At 45.4% G+C, this 20,255-nt stretch overlaps 1 protein-coding gene, 1 long non-coding RNA gene and 1 other non-coding gene across 9 annotated transcripts in view; all 3 read right to left on the bottom strand.

The window, feature by feature from the left end:
• XPO6 (exportin 6) overlaps nt 1-20,255 on the bottom strand; it is a 103,367-nt gene that overhangs the window by 50,170 nt on the left and 32,942 nt on the right. For 4 of the 7 annotated variants that reach the window (XM_042971266.1, XM_042971264.1, XM_042971263.1 and 1 more), the window contains exons 3-7: nt 18,599-18,711; nt 17,615-17,812; nt 12,173-12,332; nt 10,138-10,233; nt 2-455 (exon numbers count right to left, since the gene is read on the bottom strand). In XM_042971266.1, coding sequence (XP_042827200.1) covers nt 2-455; nt 10,138-10,233; nt 12,173-12,332; nt 17,615-17,812; nt 18,599-18,711 — 1,021 coding nt within the window. The remainder of the gene's footprint in view (nt 1; nt 456-10,137; nt 10,234-12,172; nt 12,333-17,614; nt 17,813-18,598; nt 18,712-20,255) is intronic. The other 3 variants (XM_042971265.1, XM_042971269.1, XM_042971268.1) reach the window with 1 other exon arrangement.
• LOC122234774 lies at nt 5,735-5,926 on the bottom strand. Its single transcript, XR_006212729.1, has one exon. It is a non-coding gene; the product is annotated as a U2 spliceosomal RNA (small nuclear RNA).
• LOC122234553 lies at nt 7,100-8,111 on the bottom strand. The gene is made up of 2 exons (XR_006212335.1): nt 7,437-8,111; nt 7,100-7,331 (listed from the first exon to the last, which is right to left on the bottom strand). It is a non-coding gene; the product is annotated as an uncharacterized LOC122234553 (long non-coding RNA).

Genomic DNA, 20,255 nt, shown 5'->3' with positions numbered 1-20,255 from the left:
CCTCTCATCGAGTTCTTCTAGCCTGCTCTTCACCGTGTGGGCATTGTTATCCTTGGTGATTTTCTGCAGGAGGTAGAAAGTCTGCTGGAACATACGCAGTAAATACTCCTCGAATTCCATAGGCACACAGTTCTTGGACATGAGTTCATTGATGCAGGACATGGCCAGGACCCCAAGACGGCCACGCTCCTGACCCAACACACAGTTCTGGCTGCTGCCGTTAACTGATGCCATCTTTCTGGCCCGGATGTCACAGCCAAAGCGCGCAAAGTGGAAGATGGTGGTTAGGAGGGACGGGGTGATGCTGGCAGACAGAGGAATCCAACTGAAGAGATGGGCCAGGCACTCCAAGGCCAGGGAACACATATACTCACTCTCCGCATCAAGGATGGGGATTGGCTGGTTCAACAGTTTGGCTGAACTAGGACTCTGCAGCAGGTTACTCAGTAAGTCACCTGGAAATACACAAAGGTTTTAACAACCACCCTACCAAGTCTCTTACAAACCAGTTTAAGTACAACAAAGAGAAAACAAAAGCCACCTTTCACCAAGCTACACGTTAAAGATACCTGTAGAAAGAAACGGAAAATAACGCCATTCAGGAAACTTTCGTTTGCTTCGGAGAAGGCACCTTTCGTTAAAATACATTCTTCGTTCGTATGTCGAGTTCATCACAGTTCTTTTTAAATGAATTAATGTCAATTTCCTCAGTGTTATGTCAACAGATACAACCCACAAAGCTCTTTGAGGACCATGGCGACTTTTAGGAGTAAAGCCATCCTGGGTGGCAGGGTGGGCAAAACGGGCCAAGGGGGTCAAGAAATACAAACTTCCAGTTAGAAGAGACAGAAGTCCTGGGGATACAATGTACGGTGGTGACTACAGCTAGTTAACGAGACCGTACTGTGTATTTGAAAGTTGCTAGGGGAGTGAATTTTAAAAGTTCCCATCATAAGAAAGACAATTTTTAACCGTGTGTGGTAACGGATATTAACTCCACTTTCCGTTACCATCAGTTTGCAATACATACACCAAGACGTTGTACCCCTGGAGCTACAGTGTTATAGGTCAATTATATTTCAATTAAATAAGGGGGTCCAGAGACGAAAACACTGAGAACTACTGCGTTGCTCGAGGTAAGTCTGTGGACCTGTATCGTCAGCACATCTGGCGGCTTGTCAGAAATAGAAATTCTCAGGCCCCGCCCACACGTGCTGCTGGGGATCCCGGAGGCGTGTGGTCGAGACACGGGTTTTTACATGCTTTCCAAGAAGTGATTCTTGCGCATGCTTAATTTTTTCAGCTTTTTCTTTTTTAAGTTTTTATTTTAATCACCTGGCACTCATCACAAGCGTGCTCCTTAATCCCCGTCACCTATTTCACCCACCCCCTACCTCCCCTCTGGTTACCATCGGTTTGTTCTCTACAGTTAAGAGTCTCTTTCTTAGTTTGTCTCTTTTTCTGCTTTTCTCATTTGCTTTACTTCTTAAATTCCATATATGACTGAAATCATATGGTATTTGTCCTCCTCGGACTTACTTCGCATAGCATAATACCTCTAGCTCCATCCATACAGGTCATTGCAAATGGCAAGATTTCATTCTTCTGTGTGTGTGCGTGTGTGTGTGTGTGTGTGTGTGTGTGTGTGTGTTTTAATGGCTGAACAATATTCTACTGAATAGACATACCACACCTTCTTTATCCATTCATCAACTGATGGGACACTTGGGCTGCTTCCGTATCTTGGCTATTACAAATAATGCAGCTATCAACATAGGAGTGCATGTATCCCTCTGAATTGGTGTTTTTGTCATTCATCGGGTAAATACTCAGTAGTGCTGCTGGGTCCTGGAGTAGTTCTTTTTTTAACTTTCTGAGGAACCTCCAACATGCTTCATTTTTGAGAAGCATGAGACTAACGGAAAGCACGCGAGACGAAATGGGGATTGCAAAAAAAAGGTATCATGATTTTAGAGAAGACGGACATTCAAAGCTATAACAAGAAGAAAACTTTCCTGAAAAAAAGACATGCATATACAAAATAAAGGGGCTTATTCTGCCTCACGAAGAAATGACAAAGACTAAGAATCTTAGGAATAAGGAAGGAATGTAGGCAGAAAAAGCACAAGCACAGAAGATAAAACACCACAGTCAGACTTCTCCGCAGTCACGCAAGAAACCAGACAGCAGTGGCAGAGTACCCACAAGTTCTGAGGCAGAAAATGACTTAACCCAAAGCCCTCCTTTGAGTACGAAGGAAGGGGACATTTTCTCAAACACAAAAACTCAGGTAACATATTGCCCACAGCCTCTTAAGGAGGATCCTGTTCGTGAAACCATGCAAATAAAGCAACAAACAAAAACGCAGAATTAAGGAATGGAGCAGCTGTGGCAAGGGGACTACAGCAAGCTTGGATTAAATATAGAATCAAGACTAAACATATGTAGGAATCACAGAGGGTGTGCTGCCTAACTCCCTCTTCTTTCACAAGCACGTTGTCTCAAAACATATGGGCTAGGATTAAAACATGTAGTAAGAAAATGGTTTTCATAATCTTTTTTTTTCTTCTTAATCCTAGAGGTGTCTTTTACAAACTAATATTCCTGTGGCAAAACCACCCCAAGGTCAGGAATTCCCTTAGGGTTAATACTTCCCATTCAATTCAGGTAAAACTACAATTTGTTGCTATGAAAAATAAAAACTAGGGCACCTGGATGGCTCAGTCAGGAGAGTATGTGACTCTTGGCCTTGGGGTCATGAGTTCAAGCCCCGCGTTGGGTAGAGATATTACTTAAAAATAAAATCTTTAAAAAAATTAAAATGTATGATATGATGCCACTTTGTCTTTTTATTTAGCTTAACCTCTCTGTATCTATAGAGAGAGAGGCATCTGGAATGACGTTATTTCTGGATGGTGGAAGAGTGGCTAAATCTTTACACTGTATTTTGTGCTTTACAGAAACAATTCTCAAACATTTTGATCCCAGAACTTTTTTACACTCTTAAGAATTATTGAGGGGGCGCCTGGGTGGTTCAGTCGGTTAAGCATCCGACTTCGGCTCAGGTCCGCGAGTCCGTGAGTTCTCACGTCCGTGAGTCTCAGGTCCGTGAGTTCGAGCCCCGCGTCGGGCTCTGTACTGTCAGTTCAGAGCCTGGAGCCTGCTACGGATTCTGTGTCTCCTTCTCTCTCTGCCCCTCCCCCCCACTCACACTCTTTCTCTATCAAAAAATGAATAAACGTTAAAAAAACATTAAAAAAAATAAAAAAGAATTATTGAGGATGCAGGGGTGCCTGCGTGGCTCAGTCAGCTAGCTGAGCATCCAACTTTGGCTCAGGTCATGACCTTGTAGTTCGGGAGTTCAAGCCCCGCATCAGGGTCTCTGCTCTCCACAGAGCCCGCTTTGGATCCTCTGTCCCACCCCCCCTCCCCCGGCCCCCACTCTCTCAAGAATAAATAGGGGTGCCTGGGTGGCTCAGTTGGTTAAGCGTCCAACTTTAGCTCAGGTCATGATCTTGCAGTCTGTGAGTTCGAGCCCCTCATCAGGCTCTGCACTAACAGCTCAGAGCCTGGAGCCTGCTTCAGATTCTCTATCTCCCTTTCTCTCTGCCCCTCCCCTGCTCTCTCTCTCTCTCTCTCTCTCTCTCTCAAAGAAGATAAACATTAAATTCTTTTTTAAATTTTTTAAAATAAATAAACAAACATTAAAAGAAAAAATTATTGAGGATGCCAAAGAACTTTTATGCGGGTTATTTCTATTGATATTCATCACACAGAATTTAAAACTGAAGTTTTCAAATACTGTATTTTAAATATTCATTTAATAATATTAAACCCATTACATGTTAGCATAAAATATTTTTAAGTGATAAAGTGTACTTTGCCGTCAAAAAATAAGTGAGAAGAGTAGCACCGTTTGTACATTTTTGGAAATCTCTCTAATGTCTGTCTGGCTTAAAAAAAGATCGCTAGACTCTCTCATCTGCTTCAATCTGTTGCAATATGCTATTTTCACTGAAGTATATGAAAAAAACAGCTTCCCAGAGACACACAATTGAAAAAGAAAGCAGCTCTTCGGCGGCCTTTCTGGGTAACTGCAGCTATTCTCCAGTATTAAACTTTCACTTTAAATTTCTTAAAGGTTAACTGCAATGTGGGATCTGATTGAGTTCTATCCAGTATACTCATGAGAGCATGCGTAAAAATGACAAACAACATGGGGTGCCCGGGTGGCTCAGGCGCTGGAGCGTCTGACTTCAGCTCAGGTCTGGATCTCACAGTTCGTGAGTTCGAGCCCTGCGTCGAGCTCTCGGTTGTCAGTGCAGGGCCTCTGATTCCCTCTCTTTCTGCACCTCCTCCACTTGCACTCTCTCTCTCAAAAATAAACACTTAAAAAAAAGTCATAGTATTTTTATGAACATCTATTTGATCTTTGGGACGCCTGAAAGGGCTTGGGGGACCTCCAGGGACCCCCAGACCTACTGAAAACTGCTACTTTAATACTAATGTTGAATGAATACGAACGGATTAATCTTTCTCAGCCTCATCTCCTCTGCCAGTAACATGAGGATTTTGTGATTTATTAATAAGAGGTTTAATTTCTACTGTTAAAAGTAGATTAAAAAGGGGGGCACCTGGCTGGCTCAGTCGGTGGAGCATGCAACTCTTTTGATCTCAGGGTCGTGAGCTCAATCAAGCCCCAGCTTGGGCAGGGAGCCTATTGAAAAACAGGCAGATTAAAAATCTGTCCCCTGGCATTTTAGCTGGTAGGATGTCCAGTGGTCTCTGCTCTGAAAGAGCTGCATTTAGTACTAGGTAAGACTCATCATGATCTCAGCTGCCCACACTGATCATCAGAAGACCTGGTTTCAAAGAAGAACGCAAGAAGGATGTTCAAGTACAATCTGGGCATATTTCAGTTTGCTGCTGGATTAATAAGGTTGATTTCTGGAATTGCTGTGGTGGCTGTCCACCTGAGTCATATGTTCAACTTTCTCTCTTTCAAAGATAGTAACTGTTTCTGGTGTCGCTCTTCTTGTCATTCATGGACTGGGGCCATTTATGAAAGATGTTGGTGTTAGAGGAAACCACCACCACCCAACTAGAAGGATTAAGGGGGCAAATAATTAACCAGGATCAAATGGACACTTAACCAACAGATACCATCTATGTTCTATGAGACCTGGACATCTTTGGGCCCTTGGACCTTTTAAATCTCTTGAGCATTTTTAATTAGAAATAAATCCTGGCTTTAAAAACGAAAGCAAAACCAAAAAGTTGTCTCTCTACGCTTTAGCTCAGAAGAATTTTTCCAGACGAGGATTGCCAAAGGGGGAAAAAGCAAAACAACAACAACAATAATTATGTAAGAACAGCCACCATCTAATGTGTTGTTATTATTTGCTTAGTGCTGCATTACGCACTTTACATACAGATTCTCATTTCATGCCCACAGCTCTAAGGTAGATGTTATTATCTGCATTTACAAAACTGTTAGAATAAGACCCAGGTAGATTAAGTGTTTGCCCCGTGTTCCTCAGCTCATAAGAAGTAGAGCTGAAACGGAAACCCAGGTCTGGCCCCTAAGCCTATGCTCCTTCCCAGAAAGCAGACCCACTGGAAGGATCAGGCAGCCAGGCAAAGCGATAAGAAAGCTAAGATTCAAATACGGGAAAATATGTATGCTCTAAAGTCCTAATTAAAAGAGCGTGCGCACCAGGACCACAACTGTAGAAAGACATAAGCCCAAGGGCAAATGCTGAATGGGATTATGCAAAATTCTTTAAGTGTGTAAGATGACCTATGATTTTTGCCCCTCAAAACAAGACTCTTTTAAGGTTGTTCTCAATGAAAATGATTTTATTCAACTTTAAACTGATATGAACAGATACTACACTTGATCTTAGCCAAAAGGCTGAGAAGTGATGATTTTATTCGACTTTAAATATTTCAAAGTATTTTAGTAGACTACAAAGAGCTTTCCAAAAATTGTATTTTTTTAAATTGTTGTTGTTGTTGATAGAGCAAGCAGGGGAGAGGCAGAGAGGGAGACAAAGGACATGTACTGTCAGCACAGAGCCCAATGAGGGGCTCAAACCCACAAACCACAAGATCGTGACCCGAGCCGAAGTTGGATGCTCGGCCAACTGAGCCACCCAGGAGCCCCTCAAAAATTGTATTTTAAACAAAGGGGAAGGAATTACCACAGAACAGACATTGCTTCATGCTGCATTTCCAATGCAAACTTGAGAGAGCCTGACAAGCTACCTATGCAACAGGGTAACATCTTGGTTGTAGAGCCTGTGAACGACCGGCTTCTCTGAATCAGGCCAGGCTCTGGCGGCAATGTGCATCCCTGCCGAGAGGTGCCTGGACGACTCTGGTGCATTTACTCACTTGGAAGTAACCCAGACAGGTCAGGCATTCATGCAAAGATCCCCTGGGCTTTTTTACTTTTTTATTTCTTTAAATGTCGTGTTTTCTATTCAGTTCTACGTTTTCTAATCCAGGGTTTCTCGACCTCGGCACTACTGACATCCAGGGCTGGATAATTCATTATCGTTCTGCGCGTCGTAGGATATCTAGCAACACCCCCGGCTTCCACTCATCAGATGCCAGCAGTACCCTCTCCTCTCTTACGCTAGCCAAAATACTTCTCGTGCTGCCAGCCAGATATCCCCTGCAGGGCAAAATCACTCCCCACTGAGAACCAGGGATCTCACTGCAGCCTCAGTCCAGCGAAGTGGAGAGAAATTCCAGTCAAGGAGCCCTTAGGCTAAGAAAATGAGATCACAGGAGTTGAGTGACCCTCCCGAGAGACATCTTCCTCTAAGCAGCTTATAAGGGAACACGTGACAAGATTTCCAAGTGCACAAAGATCTGCAATCTGCAAAGTGTGGAAAACAGGAAGGCATAAACTGGTCCCCACCATCTGAGCTCTCTAACGTACCTGCACCCCGGACTCTTGCCATCACTGGTATCCGCACAGACCCACACTGGACAGTACACATCACGCCGATGAAAGGTACGGTCTCAAGTTTTATTGCAGAACAGTGAAAGCTAACTCGGAGCTGCAGTATTCACACCATTTCATTTTGTTCCCTGCTTCCCCCACCCCATCTGTCCAGGCAAAGAGAGGGGAGGACGAGGAGAGGCTCTGAAAGCAGGGGGGCTGAGGCTGCCCGGGCGCAGCAGGAAGCCGCAGCCCCAGCGTGTGGAGGGCACGGTCACGTTCCGTCCTCGGAGCACTGCTCCTCCTCTCCTGCTCGTCTCACAGCCCAGGACGGCCGCAGTCCGGGAAGGCGCCCAGCAGATGCGGGGTAGCCGGGGCTCTGAACCAGGGGGAGGGGAAGGCAGAGAGACGCGGGCTGAGCGGCCGAGAAGGCAAACTTCGGACGAAGACCGTGCGCCGAGGCCGCCCCTGCTCCACCACTTACTGGTGACGTGATTTCCCCCATGAGCCCCGGTTTCCTCGTTCGTAAACGAGAGATGAAACCGTCATCTACTTCACAGGATTCTGGTCTAATGAGGCAAGTTTCAAAGATAAGGCAACAATTTGAGGAACTATTCTGAGAAGCAGACCACAAGCACCCTTCAAAGCTTCTTCTATCTCCAGACTGCCAGAGTAGCCACCGCAGGGACTCGTCCCCGGGCTTCGTTCTTTGAAAATGATCAGACAAAAACGATGCTACCAGAAAGTATGCAGGGGGGAAAAAAACACCAAACCCACCGCGGAGGGATTCGGGGATTCCAGCAGGGATTGCCGATTAAATAAAGGTTGGGTGGGGTGGGTATAGGAATTATCTGCTTTATTCACTGGGCCCTAAGGTTGCTCAGAATAATTTTTGTCCGTAACAGCGAGCTTATTAGGTCAATAAAGCTCAACAACTTTTTAGAAATTTTACTGCTTAACTTGGTGTCTTAAGTGCACAAAGGCAGTTGAGCAAAACCATCAAAATAAATGTTAATTAAATCCTCAGCATCATCCAAATAATGGAACAAGATCCAACAGCTTCACTTGCAACTGTCAGAGAAAAAGGCATGTCAAATGAACATGCAATCCTGTATTTTTTTTAATGTTTTATTTTTGAGAGAGAGAGAGAGAGAGAGAGAGAGAGCAAGAGAACATGAGCAGGAGAGGGACAGAGAATCCAGAGCAGGCTCTGTGCTGCCAGCAGCAAGCCCAACACGGGGCTCAAACTCACAAACTGTGAGATCGTGTCCTAAGCTGAAGTTGGACGTTCAACCTGACTGGACCACCCAGGTGCCCCCTATTTTTTTTTTTTTTTAAGGGAAGTATACCAGCTTGCTTAACTTCCCAGGCTCCAAACAGTCTCCATTTGTTTTGTTCTTTCTCAAATACTAAAATTCAAGACTTCAAAAATGTCTTAATACTGTCTAAGAGGCAATTCTCAAGAAATACACACCACATTTTTAGGCTTTGTTTATATGGAAATGTCAAGTTGGTTCATACTGTATTTTACCTAGCCTCATAAACAAAACCTAGGCAACATAGAAAAGAGGCAAGAATATATTTTTGATTTGTATTATCTGATATTCCCCAACCTGGCCTCCAGGAAAATAAGTCTATCAAAGCATAAACTGAGTTCGCTCAGAACATGTAGCTGAACAAAGCCAACTAAAACATACCACTTTTGGCATTGGAAAATGATCTCAGAAAAACAAGTTTTACTAGAGTAAACTGCTAACTGAAACTGGATGCTAAGCCACTATTCAACCACCTAAAACCAAATCCAATTCAACAGAACTAATCTTTGCAAGCTACTATTTAAACGAAATGACATATTCTAAGATCAGCTAACCTGCAAGAGATTCCAAAGTGTACCCTCATGAAAGCAAGACTCTGCCTCATTTGCAGTTTTTCCTTTAATCATCACGTATTGCAAAATTTAAATCTGCTAAGTCATCTCAAATATCCACGTTGAAAATGAAAGTCTGCCACCAAGTACAAATAAAGTTCAAATCCCTGTTGGCTTTTAAAACACTCTAAAGCTCTGTAATAGTGTTTCATCTAAGAAGTCTGACAAGTGGCTAACAGTTTTTAATCCAAGTATGACAAATGGAATTTGGAATAAATTGGTAGACTATGAGCAGTCCTCAAAACGTCATGCTGTATTTTCAGCTCTGCGAGAATTTCAGCTTCCACATACTAACAATAACAGGCTACATGAAACAGCTCGGGCTTAGAGGTGTCTGATTTCAACAGCCCATTTCCTGGGGTAAAGGAGAAAGATGGAGAAATATTTCCCCTCAGCCATACCAACCAACCTTTACAGCAGAGGAAGCAACAATATGCAATTCACAGGATGTACTCTACTTGAAAAGCACCTGTGATCATTTAGTGTAAACACAAGCATTCAGAAACGAAAAGTTTCTGCTCAGACACAATTTCCTCTTTCTATCCTTGAAGTAGCCATTTTTAGGCGAACTGCACTCACTTCTGAAAGACTGATTAATGTAACTGTGGATAATCAGCCTCCAGTAAACTACTTAGTGACACTGTAAATATAGCCATGCTTTATCAAATTATTCTGAACTGATCTAAGTTGATGGTGATGTGATTACTGCACACTGGCCCCATCTTCCCTGAGCCCCGAAGGGAAGAAAGCATTCCACATCCTCTTCTCCCGTGTGTCGTGCCGCCCCCCCCACCATCCCCCCTGCCCCCCTACCCCCCCCACCCCCACACCCCGGCTTCAGGAAGCCAACCAGCTCCTCGGACCTTGACCCCTGCATAACTGCAAAGCAGACCTTTCAGGCCCACGGGCTCATGCCAACGTGAGCATGAGCAATACAGCCATGAAATCTGAGAAAGAGCAAAAAACAAACCAGGAGGGACAACACAGTTGTAAGCTGAAGGGAACGGAAATAAGATGACAGAACATCAAAGGTGCCATTTTTCTGATGGGTAAGGAAGAAACAATGTATGTTGTTCAAAACGTTACATTAAGGAAGTACAAGTACTTACAAAGAACCAAGTAGAGCTACCTACTCAGAAAACGTGGGCAGAGAGGCCAAAAAGTGATGAAGGAAAAATCAGCATCTGTATCTGGCATAGATAAGCAATCGCTACCCCATCGAGCCCCCCAAGTGCATTTAAAAAGAGGAACAGCATACGTGGTGGGCAGACCGTACCACTTTCTCCTGAGGTCGGGGATGGTGGTGGGGTGGCAGCAGTGACACTGTGTTTGTCCCAGACAGTCTCCAAGATACCTAGCGAGGAAGGAGAAATGGAGTTTAAGAGAGAAATGAAGTCTAACCTATGAAAGTCAGATTTAAAAACAGATCTGATCCCTTCGATCAAACGTCAGTATTTAAACCTCCCTCTCCCCACCGTAGGTCCAACTAGACACTCCCGGACACCACCACCTGGATGTCCTAAACTCAATTCATCTTCCCCCACAAACCTGCCACTGCTTCTCTTCCGCCCCTCGCCCAGCCAACAGCGCCACCCACCCATGGAACATGGCTTCCCTCAGGCCTCTGCTCCCCCACCTGGCCTCACCCCCACCTCCATACAAAGGCTGCGCACGCTCAACGGGGTGCTACTCCTTCCACACCAACTTCTGACCTGCTCTCCTCCTGCCAATCCAAGCTGGACCTTTCTACCAGGCTGCTGCCTGTCCATCCCTCAGAGCGCCACCCAGCCGCCATCGTCCCCAGGAAGTCTCGTCTGCTCAGTTCTGCCTGTGAGTAAAACGCACCTCTGCTAAACTCTTAACACACTGGCTTTAGCTGTCTTTCTCCCCAACTCAAGTACCCCTCATTAGAGACAGGGACTGTTTTATTCCTCTCTGTACCTCTTTATGGAACCTACTGCATAAGATGATCAGCTGTAAAAGCTTTTGAAAGTACGGTGTTTTCAAAACATTTAATATTATAACATGGATGGGCTTTGAAGTATCCCACTAAGAAGGCCACATAGTGTATGATTTTTTTTTTTTTTTTAAACGAAAAGGCCAAATAGGAAAATCCACAGAGATGAACAGATTAGTGGTTGCCAGGGGTTGGAGGGGGAAAGGGCAGTAATGAGAGTGTTCTGGAATTAGATCGCGTGATCGTTGCGCAACTTTGTGAACGTATTAAAAGCCTAGTTGTGACACCGTCAGATGGAGGATTTGACGCTTTGTGAATTAACCCCAACTGAAAACATGTTAACGTCTTCACGGCAGGACACAGAGATATCAGACATGGTCCTTAACTATAGAAATGTGACATCTAGTTGGGGGCATCGCTGAACGTGCTCTGAATGAACAAATGCTCTGCGGTGTGGGTCTCCCCTAGGGACGTGGGGAAGGACACGGGGCAAACGGCAAGTCTGCTTTTGATCGGGCACTCTCAACCGATTTTAAGTGCCCACTGCACGCCCAGCACTTTTGTAACACAGACAAAAGAAGCAAGTTCCTAGAGATCCGAGAGGAAGTCTGGGCAGAGGAGCTGCAGATAAAAACTGTTTTTCTCTTTTTTTTTTTTTTTTTTTTTTTGCGCTGCGGCATTCCTTCAAGCAGCAAGCGGGCCCCCGGCGCCTCAAGGGCCCCGAGACTAGGGCTGCACCTGCTCCTCGTCACAAGCAAGCGGCAGGGCCCTGGCGAGCCGGCGTGCTCCACCCTCGTCCCGCCTTCCTGTCTCGTGCGGTTTGCTTTTGCTTTCTGTTTATTCTTACTCCTCACACACGGTTACGAGGCTCTGACAAAACGGACAAGATGACGAGGAAAATGCTACTTACGACCACGACCAGGCGCACGGGGTGCGGATGCCACATCTGGTCTCGCCTCCCTGAGCGGATTTTGAAATTTCCCCATCCCCCCTCCTCCAACTTCTCCTGATCTTATACTCAAATTATTTTACATGAAGTGCTCGCCACCCACCTTACTGAGAATGCAGCGCTTGGCATTTCAATCACATTCCCGTGACCTGATCTCTACCTCCTTAACGACAGTGACAGTGAGGACCGATTCATAAAGACAGTAAAAACAAGTAGGTTACGAGCATCTGGGGAGGTCCTACCACGTGCCGGACACGGGGCTCAGTGCTGACCGCACACGCCACCACCACATTCCTTGTTTTTCAACTCGGCCACGGTCACAAGCAAAACTGCTCAAAAGTTCAGAGCGCCACCGCCAGCGTCCCTGGCCTCCACCGAACGGCTCACCTGTCAGCAGCCCGAGCACAGTCTGCACCTGGTCCAGCAGCAGCTTCCGCAGCTCCTCCTTCCGAGCCACGCTGAGGTCCTCACGGGGACAGGCCAGCTCTTCTGAAGTCGTCTTCAACATGATCAGCCCGAGGGGGGTTGTCACGGGGGACTGGATCAACTGCAGGGAAGAAGAAGTTCTGAGCAGACTGTCCAGCCGATGGAAGGACGAGGAGGACCACGAAACATTAAACCCGTGAGTCCCTCCATGCGTTTAATTTCACAGGAACGGGCCGCGTAAACCAGTGCTTCAGAGCGCATTTCTGTACGTTTTTTACTGATTCAAAGTACGTTCTCGTTTTATTCTAAAGACAAAACTCGAACCATGAACACAATGCTCTTTTACACCTAACACGACAATTTTTCTACATGTCCAGATTCCCAACAAAGCCCTGGTCCCTTTGCCCAGATTCGTGTATTAGCAACAAGGGAATGTGTGTTACCTTTTCAACATTCAGGGGTTAAATCAATGTTACGTTTCTAAGCTCTGCATGCTCCATGCAAGTTCAAGATTAAACACGTGGCAGAACAGAAACATGCATAATGAGGGCTACGGTTATAATTTTGCAAATACCTACATAGAGATTTGAGTTATTTTTCTACCACCGACAATATCCACTACACTGTACTAGTCGCCTTAAGCAAGAGACAGAAAGAAAGGTACACCTTCAACAGCATTAACACTATTTGTCTCTCTAGTCAATTTCTCAAAAATTCACAGTGTTAGTAATTCAATTTACTTTTTAGTTTCCAGAAATGGTAAAAGCAAGCTGCCACGAAAATTCTGTGGAGTTCTATGCTACAATCTATACAAGAGTACGTACACAATTGAAGGAACACTCGACCATCTTCTTTGATCATAATGAACTTTAAAAATCACTCATTCTCTGATACAAATAAGTTGTTTATTTATTCAGTCCACAAAAATCAGAGAAGAGGAGGGCACCAGGAACTGCAGCCGGACAGGACAGAACCCACCTTCTCCACTTCAAGCAATACAGGGCACCTGCCTTTCCCTTGCAAACAGCTCTCCCCTCTGAAGACTAAGGCAAAGCTCATCCCAAAGAGCAGGAAATTCAGGGAACTGAGGATAAATTCAACTGTCGTTGGGAGCAGCGTGATGTAAGACAATTGGCAATAAAGGGCACGCTGAAAATGCTCTTATTAAATCAATTATCTTGAACACTGAAACTTCAGATACAGCCTCCACAAGTTTTCTCTTCTTTTTGTCCAAGTTTGGGCTACTTCTAACAACGTAAAAGAAAACGCAGCAGGAGGAACAGGAAATCCCTGAAGCAACTTTACTGACCCTTCATAAGCATCTCTTCCCATCCGGAGGCCTGTGGGTTATCAATCTGTACTTTAAAGATTCCCATTCCTTCCCCCTCTTTCACTCCCGTCCTTCTCCTCTACCTCTTTCTGTGTCTATTTTCCCCCACAGCCCTCATTTTTACTCTCTCGGCTGGGAATGCTTCGTATTACCGACTCTTCCAATTTGGCAGTAAACTTTTCCTGTAGGTGTGAGATGCTCTGTGCTCCCATAGGAAAAAAAATCCTACGCTATGGAAAATGTATCCAAAGCCCTCCTTTCTCTCATCATTTGGAAAAAGGGGAGACAGGCAAAAAGCCAACTGAAAACGAAAGTTATTCTTTCCTGAAAGAACAGCCTGATCAGGGGTGCCTGGGTAGCTCAGTCGGTTAAGCGTCTGACTTCGGCTCAGGCCATGATCTCGCGGTCCGTGGGTTAGAGCCCCATGTCGGGCTCTGTGCGGACAGCTCAGAGCCTGGAGCCTGTTTCGGATTCTGTGTCTCCCTCTTTCTCTGACCCTCCCCTGTTCATGCTCTCTCTCGGTCTCAAAAATAAACATTAAAAAAAAAAAAAAAAAAAGAACAGCCTGACCAAATATTTTTCTTCTCACCAGCTTTGTGTCCAAAAAGCTTGTTTGTAAACTAGCATTTCTCTCGACCATCTTCACATATATAATTTAATCTTGTAACTTTGGTAATTCTCTGCAATTTACTTTAACAGAAAATAAGCCCTTTTAGGTTGAAGATCAAGTTCAGATCCTTTTTCCCCCCCTCAAGTTCAGGCACTTAGTGTGAGCTTCTGAAAAGGCTCAATGATTTTTATTACACCACCCAACCAGAAAAGAAATGGTAATTTTTTTCCTATGCTGCTTACCCCTTAATTACCTGGTGCCAGGCACAATGTGACCACAGGTTCAGCTCAGGAGATTTCAGGAATCTGAAGAACAGACTCTACAAAGCTGTGATAGTTGGCCTAGTGTATGGGTGGGAGGTGGAGGGCAGAGTGGGGGCAACAGAGGTCAGTTTCAACTTCAGCTATTTCCTTTTCCAGGGGCCTAGAAAGGGCAAAGCCAGCACAGAGAACTCCAAGTATCCCGCTGGGGCCCCAAATCAACTCCTCTCTGCCTGGTACGGTGGTCACCACAACGATGGCATGAAGTGCATAGATGTCCACCAAATTGTCAGTTAAAAAACAAAACAACCACCACAAAACAACGATGCGCCCCAGACAGCAAGCGGACCGTGAGGGAACTGAGCCCGCAAAAACCCTCTTAGAGACGGCTTATCCAAAGGATCGGAGGATGGAGAGGATGGTTCCAGAACTGGGCAGCTCTCTACCTGAAGAAAAGCTTACTTTCTTATCACTACCAGACACGTCTGCAGCGGAGCACCGTTATTCTTGACCTGGCTTTCACGCCACTGACTGCTTCGTACGGATAAATGAGAAGAAGCAGAGCGTTACTACAAGTGGAAGGATTTGAGAGATCACTTACTCCAATCCTCTCGTTTTACAGAGAAGGAAAAGGAGGCTCCCGGAAGCAGAAGGAGCGGCGAAACCCAGAGATGATCTGTGACAACAGACGCAGACCCCGCACCCGCTTGCCCCCTTCGCTGCTCTTTCCACTATGGGGCGTTCCAAAGTCACAAAGGCTGCATGAGGTAAACGGAGTCATTTTTGAAGGGGTGCAAAGAGGGAAGTGGTAGGGGCGCCTGGGTGGCTCGGCCGGTTGGGCGTCCGACTTCGGCTCAGGTCATGATCTCACGGTCCGTGGGTTCGAGCCCCGCGTCGGGCTCTGTGCTGACGGCTCGGAGCCTGGAGCCTGTTTCGGATTCTGTGTCTCCCTCTCTCTCTGCCCCTCCCCTGTTCATGCTCTGTCTCTGTCTCAAAAATAAATAAACGTTAAAAAAAATTTAAAAAAAAAAAAAAAGAGGGAAGTGGTAGAGAACAGAGGGCAACAACTAGCCTTTCTAAACCTCCCTGAGCACTTCGCCTAAAAAACGCTCTTCCAGACGGTCATTTGTCACCATTAATCATATTTCAAGGGTTGACAGGAAATCTGTTCTCCATCGAAAGGAGTGATCCCAGCCGGGTGGGAACACGGCTCCCCCGACTGCTACCGGCAGGACCGGGGGCCTCCGGCTCACAGTCCACTGCTGCTTCTCACGGGACCTGCCACTAACCGACCCAGGAACGCAGTCTCCCTCCAGGGAGGCCGTGGAGAGTGACCACGACTGTCCTCATCTTGGAGTGAAGGCAAATATACCACAGAGAGCCACCAAAACCTCTCCCCTCGTGTCCTACCCCTTCGGGCCCGCCGGCCTCCTTGCCATTCCTCAGGGTCCTCGCACCTACTATTCCCTCTCCCTCCAACACTGTTCCCCTAGATACCCACATGGCTCACTCCATCACTTCCACTCAGGCTTCTACTCGAATGGCTGCTCCTCACAAAAGGCCTTCTCATCACGCCGTCTAGACAACACCCCCGATGCTCTCTTTCTCCTTGCCTTGGATTTAATTTTCTTCGTAACACTTAGAAGCACCTATAAGTCTATTTGTTTATCATTTACGGATGTCTCCTCCTTGAGATTATAAGCTCCAGAAGGCAGAGCCATTGTTTTGTTTCATTACCATCTCCCCACACGTTTATTAGTTAGCGCACGGCTGGTATTCAACAAACAACTTACTGAGTAAATGCATGAATCTCCTTTGCAGTATCAACCCAATAAACCTTTAGATAAATGGAGTCACTACACAAAACAATACTGAATGAAGAATTTCTGTATCACTTTGAGGCAGTCTGAGAGAAGCAATAAGGATGCTCTATTTTTTCTTAGTTGCTAAGAAAGAATTAGTTTCTAATTCTTTGTAACAAGAGCAGACAGAATGTTAGAAAATCCTGAGCCTACAGTCACCGAGACACTAACTTACAAAGAATTTTATTCTATAAACGATACCTAATGCCCATTTCCTGTATACCCGTGACTATCTCAATAATATGAAAGTGTTTCCAACTTCCGCATAGGATTCAAGTGAACAACGGCATCTCCCGCTTGGCTTTTGGGTCCCACCTTTTGTTTGCCCTGATGACTTCCAAATCCTGACCTGCGCCCCGACCACCTTCCCGAGCCCCAGATCCACAGCTCCCAATGTCTCCGGTAAAGAAGGAGGGCACAAATATTAAGTGCCTTTTCTGCCAAATTGAATTCCCCATCTTCCACCCCAACTCATTTCCTCTTCCTTCACCCCTGGCCTGGAGAATCTGCTATCTGAGCCAGAAACCGGGAAGGCATTCTAGATCCCGCCCTTGCCTCACCTCCACCACCCAGGCACTAACCAAAGCCTCCTGACTGGGTCTCCTAAGTGCCCCGCCTCCACCCGCCAGAGAGGCCCGGGGGCCAGGTCCTCACGGTAGCTCATATCTCTCCAACAGCAGCGTCAGGGGTCCAGCCTCACCCCTCTTCGATCCACACCCCATACTGTTCCAGAGTTGTGGCTCCAACACGAAAATGTGGCCCTGTCTTCCCCCCTTCTACCCACTTTTCATTAGCTCCCACGGAAGGACTACAGCTTACAAACTGAAGCCCCCCTGCAAGAGCAGGGCCCTTCCCCGCCTGGCCCCAGCCCACCAATCCGGTCTCTTACTCCAGCACCCCACCGCCTCACCCAACAACGCTGAGGACACCTCAGCTTCTGGGGTCTGCAGGCTGTATGCCACCGTTGCACGACACACACACTTCCACAGTGTCGGACGATCGTTTGCACAGCTATCTTCTTACTAAAGCGTAACCATCAAAGGCCTCAGCCGTGCACCCCAACACCTGGCACAGGACCTAACAGGCTTTCAGATCTTTGCTGAACAAAATTTCCCATGAGGTTAACAAAGCGACTGGGTTATCCACCCCCCCGCCCCCGTCCCCGTTCAACACGCACAAAGGTACATGTCTCAAGAACACGAAGTGGATAATTTGTCCTACGATGACCTCACTACCGCAGTTCCAAAATGCTAATCTGAACACTCCCCCTCAAGATAAGGAAATAATCACTTCTACAAACAAACAGTTTATGAGATGAAGTTTCCTTAGGTATATCCTTACCTGTAAAATGTTCGTAAAAAAGTCATGGTAGAACATGGGCCAATCTTGACGGCCAATATCAACAATAACTTTGCAGAGCTTGTTCCGGATAAAGTAAGGTAAGGTTTTGTGGTGAGCCAAAAGGAGTTTGGGCAGGCAGCTACGGATTTCCATCTTATCTTGAGATGGGACCCCAAGCCACATTTTATTGATCAGATTCTGAAAAACAAATACACGTCTTCTAAGTGAACCATCTATACACAATAATAACCGGCTTTCATCCAACGGTTAGCTACATCATCTCAAACAAAAGACCCTGCTTTTAAACAAAGGCTTAGGGCAATTTAGCAAGAGTACTAGGAATATTCAAACCCTAGAATACAACAATCCCATCCTCGAAAGATCCACTAAATAACTTCACAGAAACAAAAAGCTGCATGTGCAAAAACTTTTTATTACACCACCGTCTCTGATGGCCACCAAAAAATGAAGAAAACAACTTTAATGTTCAACAACAGGAGGCCCACTTGGTGAATAATGGTATACCCACTTATATAGGAATATAATATAAAGGCTAAATGGGGTGGGGGGGGCAGAATACAAAGAGGCATGAGCAACATGATTATAATTAGGTTAAAAAGAAAAGATATACACAGGAAGACAAAATTTGAAAGAGTTAAAATAAATGAAAATGTTTCTGGCTGGGTAACAGCATTATGGGTATCACCTCTCCTCCCAAACTGTTTCTCTTTCATTACCTTTCTCTTTTAAATGATAACGTGGAAGGCAAAGTTATACGTTACCAAACCAGCCCTGCCTCACCTTTCTGGGTTGAAGATGGAAAGGTGCCCCAGAAGCCAGACATCTTGACGGGGGCGGCGTGTGGGAGGAAGTCCCTGAGCTGAGCTACTGCTGTTTCCCCAAAGCTAAAGTCTAGTGCCAATGACCTGGCGTCGTGACTACAAAAGACTTTTCAGAACAGTATAAAGGCATCTGACAACTCACCTCAAACACCGTTAAACTGTACATCATGACATAGTCATTCCGGGTGCTGGAGAGGAAGTACAGGCAGAGTCTCCAGGCTCCTATTTGCTGGGCAAAGTTATCAAGAAGCTCCTCTGAAAAAGTTAAATAGCAACAAAGAAGGCTATGAAAAAGACATGAAATTAACACATGACTGGGCTGTCTCATCAGGTTTTTAAACACACATCTCTCCATATAATTGAATGGCCCCCAAAACAATAGCAAAATCAGGCTGCGTCTTCGAGATAGAAAGGACAGACTGTACAACATTTTTCTGACTCTGAGGTGACAATGAACATGGACAATGTGTTCAGCCAGCTACAATCCAATAGCCTAAGGGCACTAATTGAGGCAGAGAAACTTTCAACGATAAAGTTCTTACTTAGCCTAAAGTGTGGGCAGACAGTGATCAAAGTATCATTTTACCTTATAAACGAAGGCTAATTGTTAACCTGTTTCCTCTGGGTTACCGGCTATATGTATTTCCTCAGGACTCAACAGTGTTCACACAAACACACACAAAATGATGGCTAGAGAAGCGGGACAAGAAAACATTAAGGCTAACCTTATAAACACAGGACAGGAAAAAAAATTCAAGAGAATTACAGATGGCTAATTCTCTGTATTTGGTATTCATTTGGTTTCATTCTAAACTACCACATGAAAAACAGTCTGTAAGTTAAGAGTAACAATCATGGGAGTTACCACGAGCAGCCCTGTCCACATCAAATCAGTTAGAAATGGTTTTCCCCCTCCTGAGGCTGCTGGTACCATCAGCCAGAAGCCCAAGACAGCAAGCACTGAAAATCTGTCACCACGTTTCCGAACACACTGCCCCTTAGTCATCTTGACCTGCTACACAGGGCATGAAATACAAAACAAAGGGGGTAAAAAAATTTAAATCAAAATAAACATACATTTAAAAGGTTAAAAAGGAAGTTTAAAAATAGAAAAATTTTGAAGAGTAAAAGGATGAATAAAAGACAAACAACCCCCAGAGATTCTAGGAAGCCCCTGGAAAAGCAGGAAGGACCCTAAGATCACGGCTCTGCTAGCAGAAGGCCTCACTGTAGCAGCCTTACGGTTAAGTAAAAGCTTGTATGAATCCCAGAGCAGGAGTCAAACTGGAAAGAACGAGCTCTGGCTAGAAATGAGGAACGCTGGGCTGGAGACTGTGCTGCTCACTCATGGAGTCTGATCCCGAGGGATCACTGCTCCTCTTTGATGCTTCGGCTTCCTCCACTGTGAAAATGACCAGACTGTCCCTTGAGGTTCCCCGCTAACAGCTGTACCTCTAGAGTACTAATAACGCGCCTCCTTTCCGCCACCTCGCCAGGAAAGTTAATTTATCCTAAGCTATGGAAAAGGAAGCACGCGGTTCCAGCCCACACACTCAAAGCTCCAAAGACTAGGCACAAAGAGAAGCCAAGTGAGACACACCCACCATATAGAACCAAACCCCTGGAGACTCTCCTTAGCCTGTGTTTAAATTAGACATTTGTAGTATCTGGTTATTTAAAGCTATTTTAAAATCAGATTAGAATACAAGTTTAGTTAAGAGGTTCCACTTTAAATTCATGAACGCTGAAGGTGAGCAATATTTGCTTGGCAAACCAAAAACTGAGAGAAAACCCAGGGT

This window comes from Panthera tigris, chromosome E3, assembly GCF_018350195.1.
Source record: "Panthera tigris isolate Pti1 chromosome E3, P.tigris_Pti1_mat1.1, whole genome shotgun sequence".
Taxonomy (NCBI): domain Eukaryota; kingdom Metazoa; phylum Chordata; class Mammalia; order Carnivora; family Felidae; genus Panthera; species Panthera tigris.
Note: the sequence above shows the minus strand (reverse complement) of the source record. Positions and strands in the feature narration are given on the sequence as shown.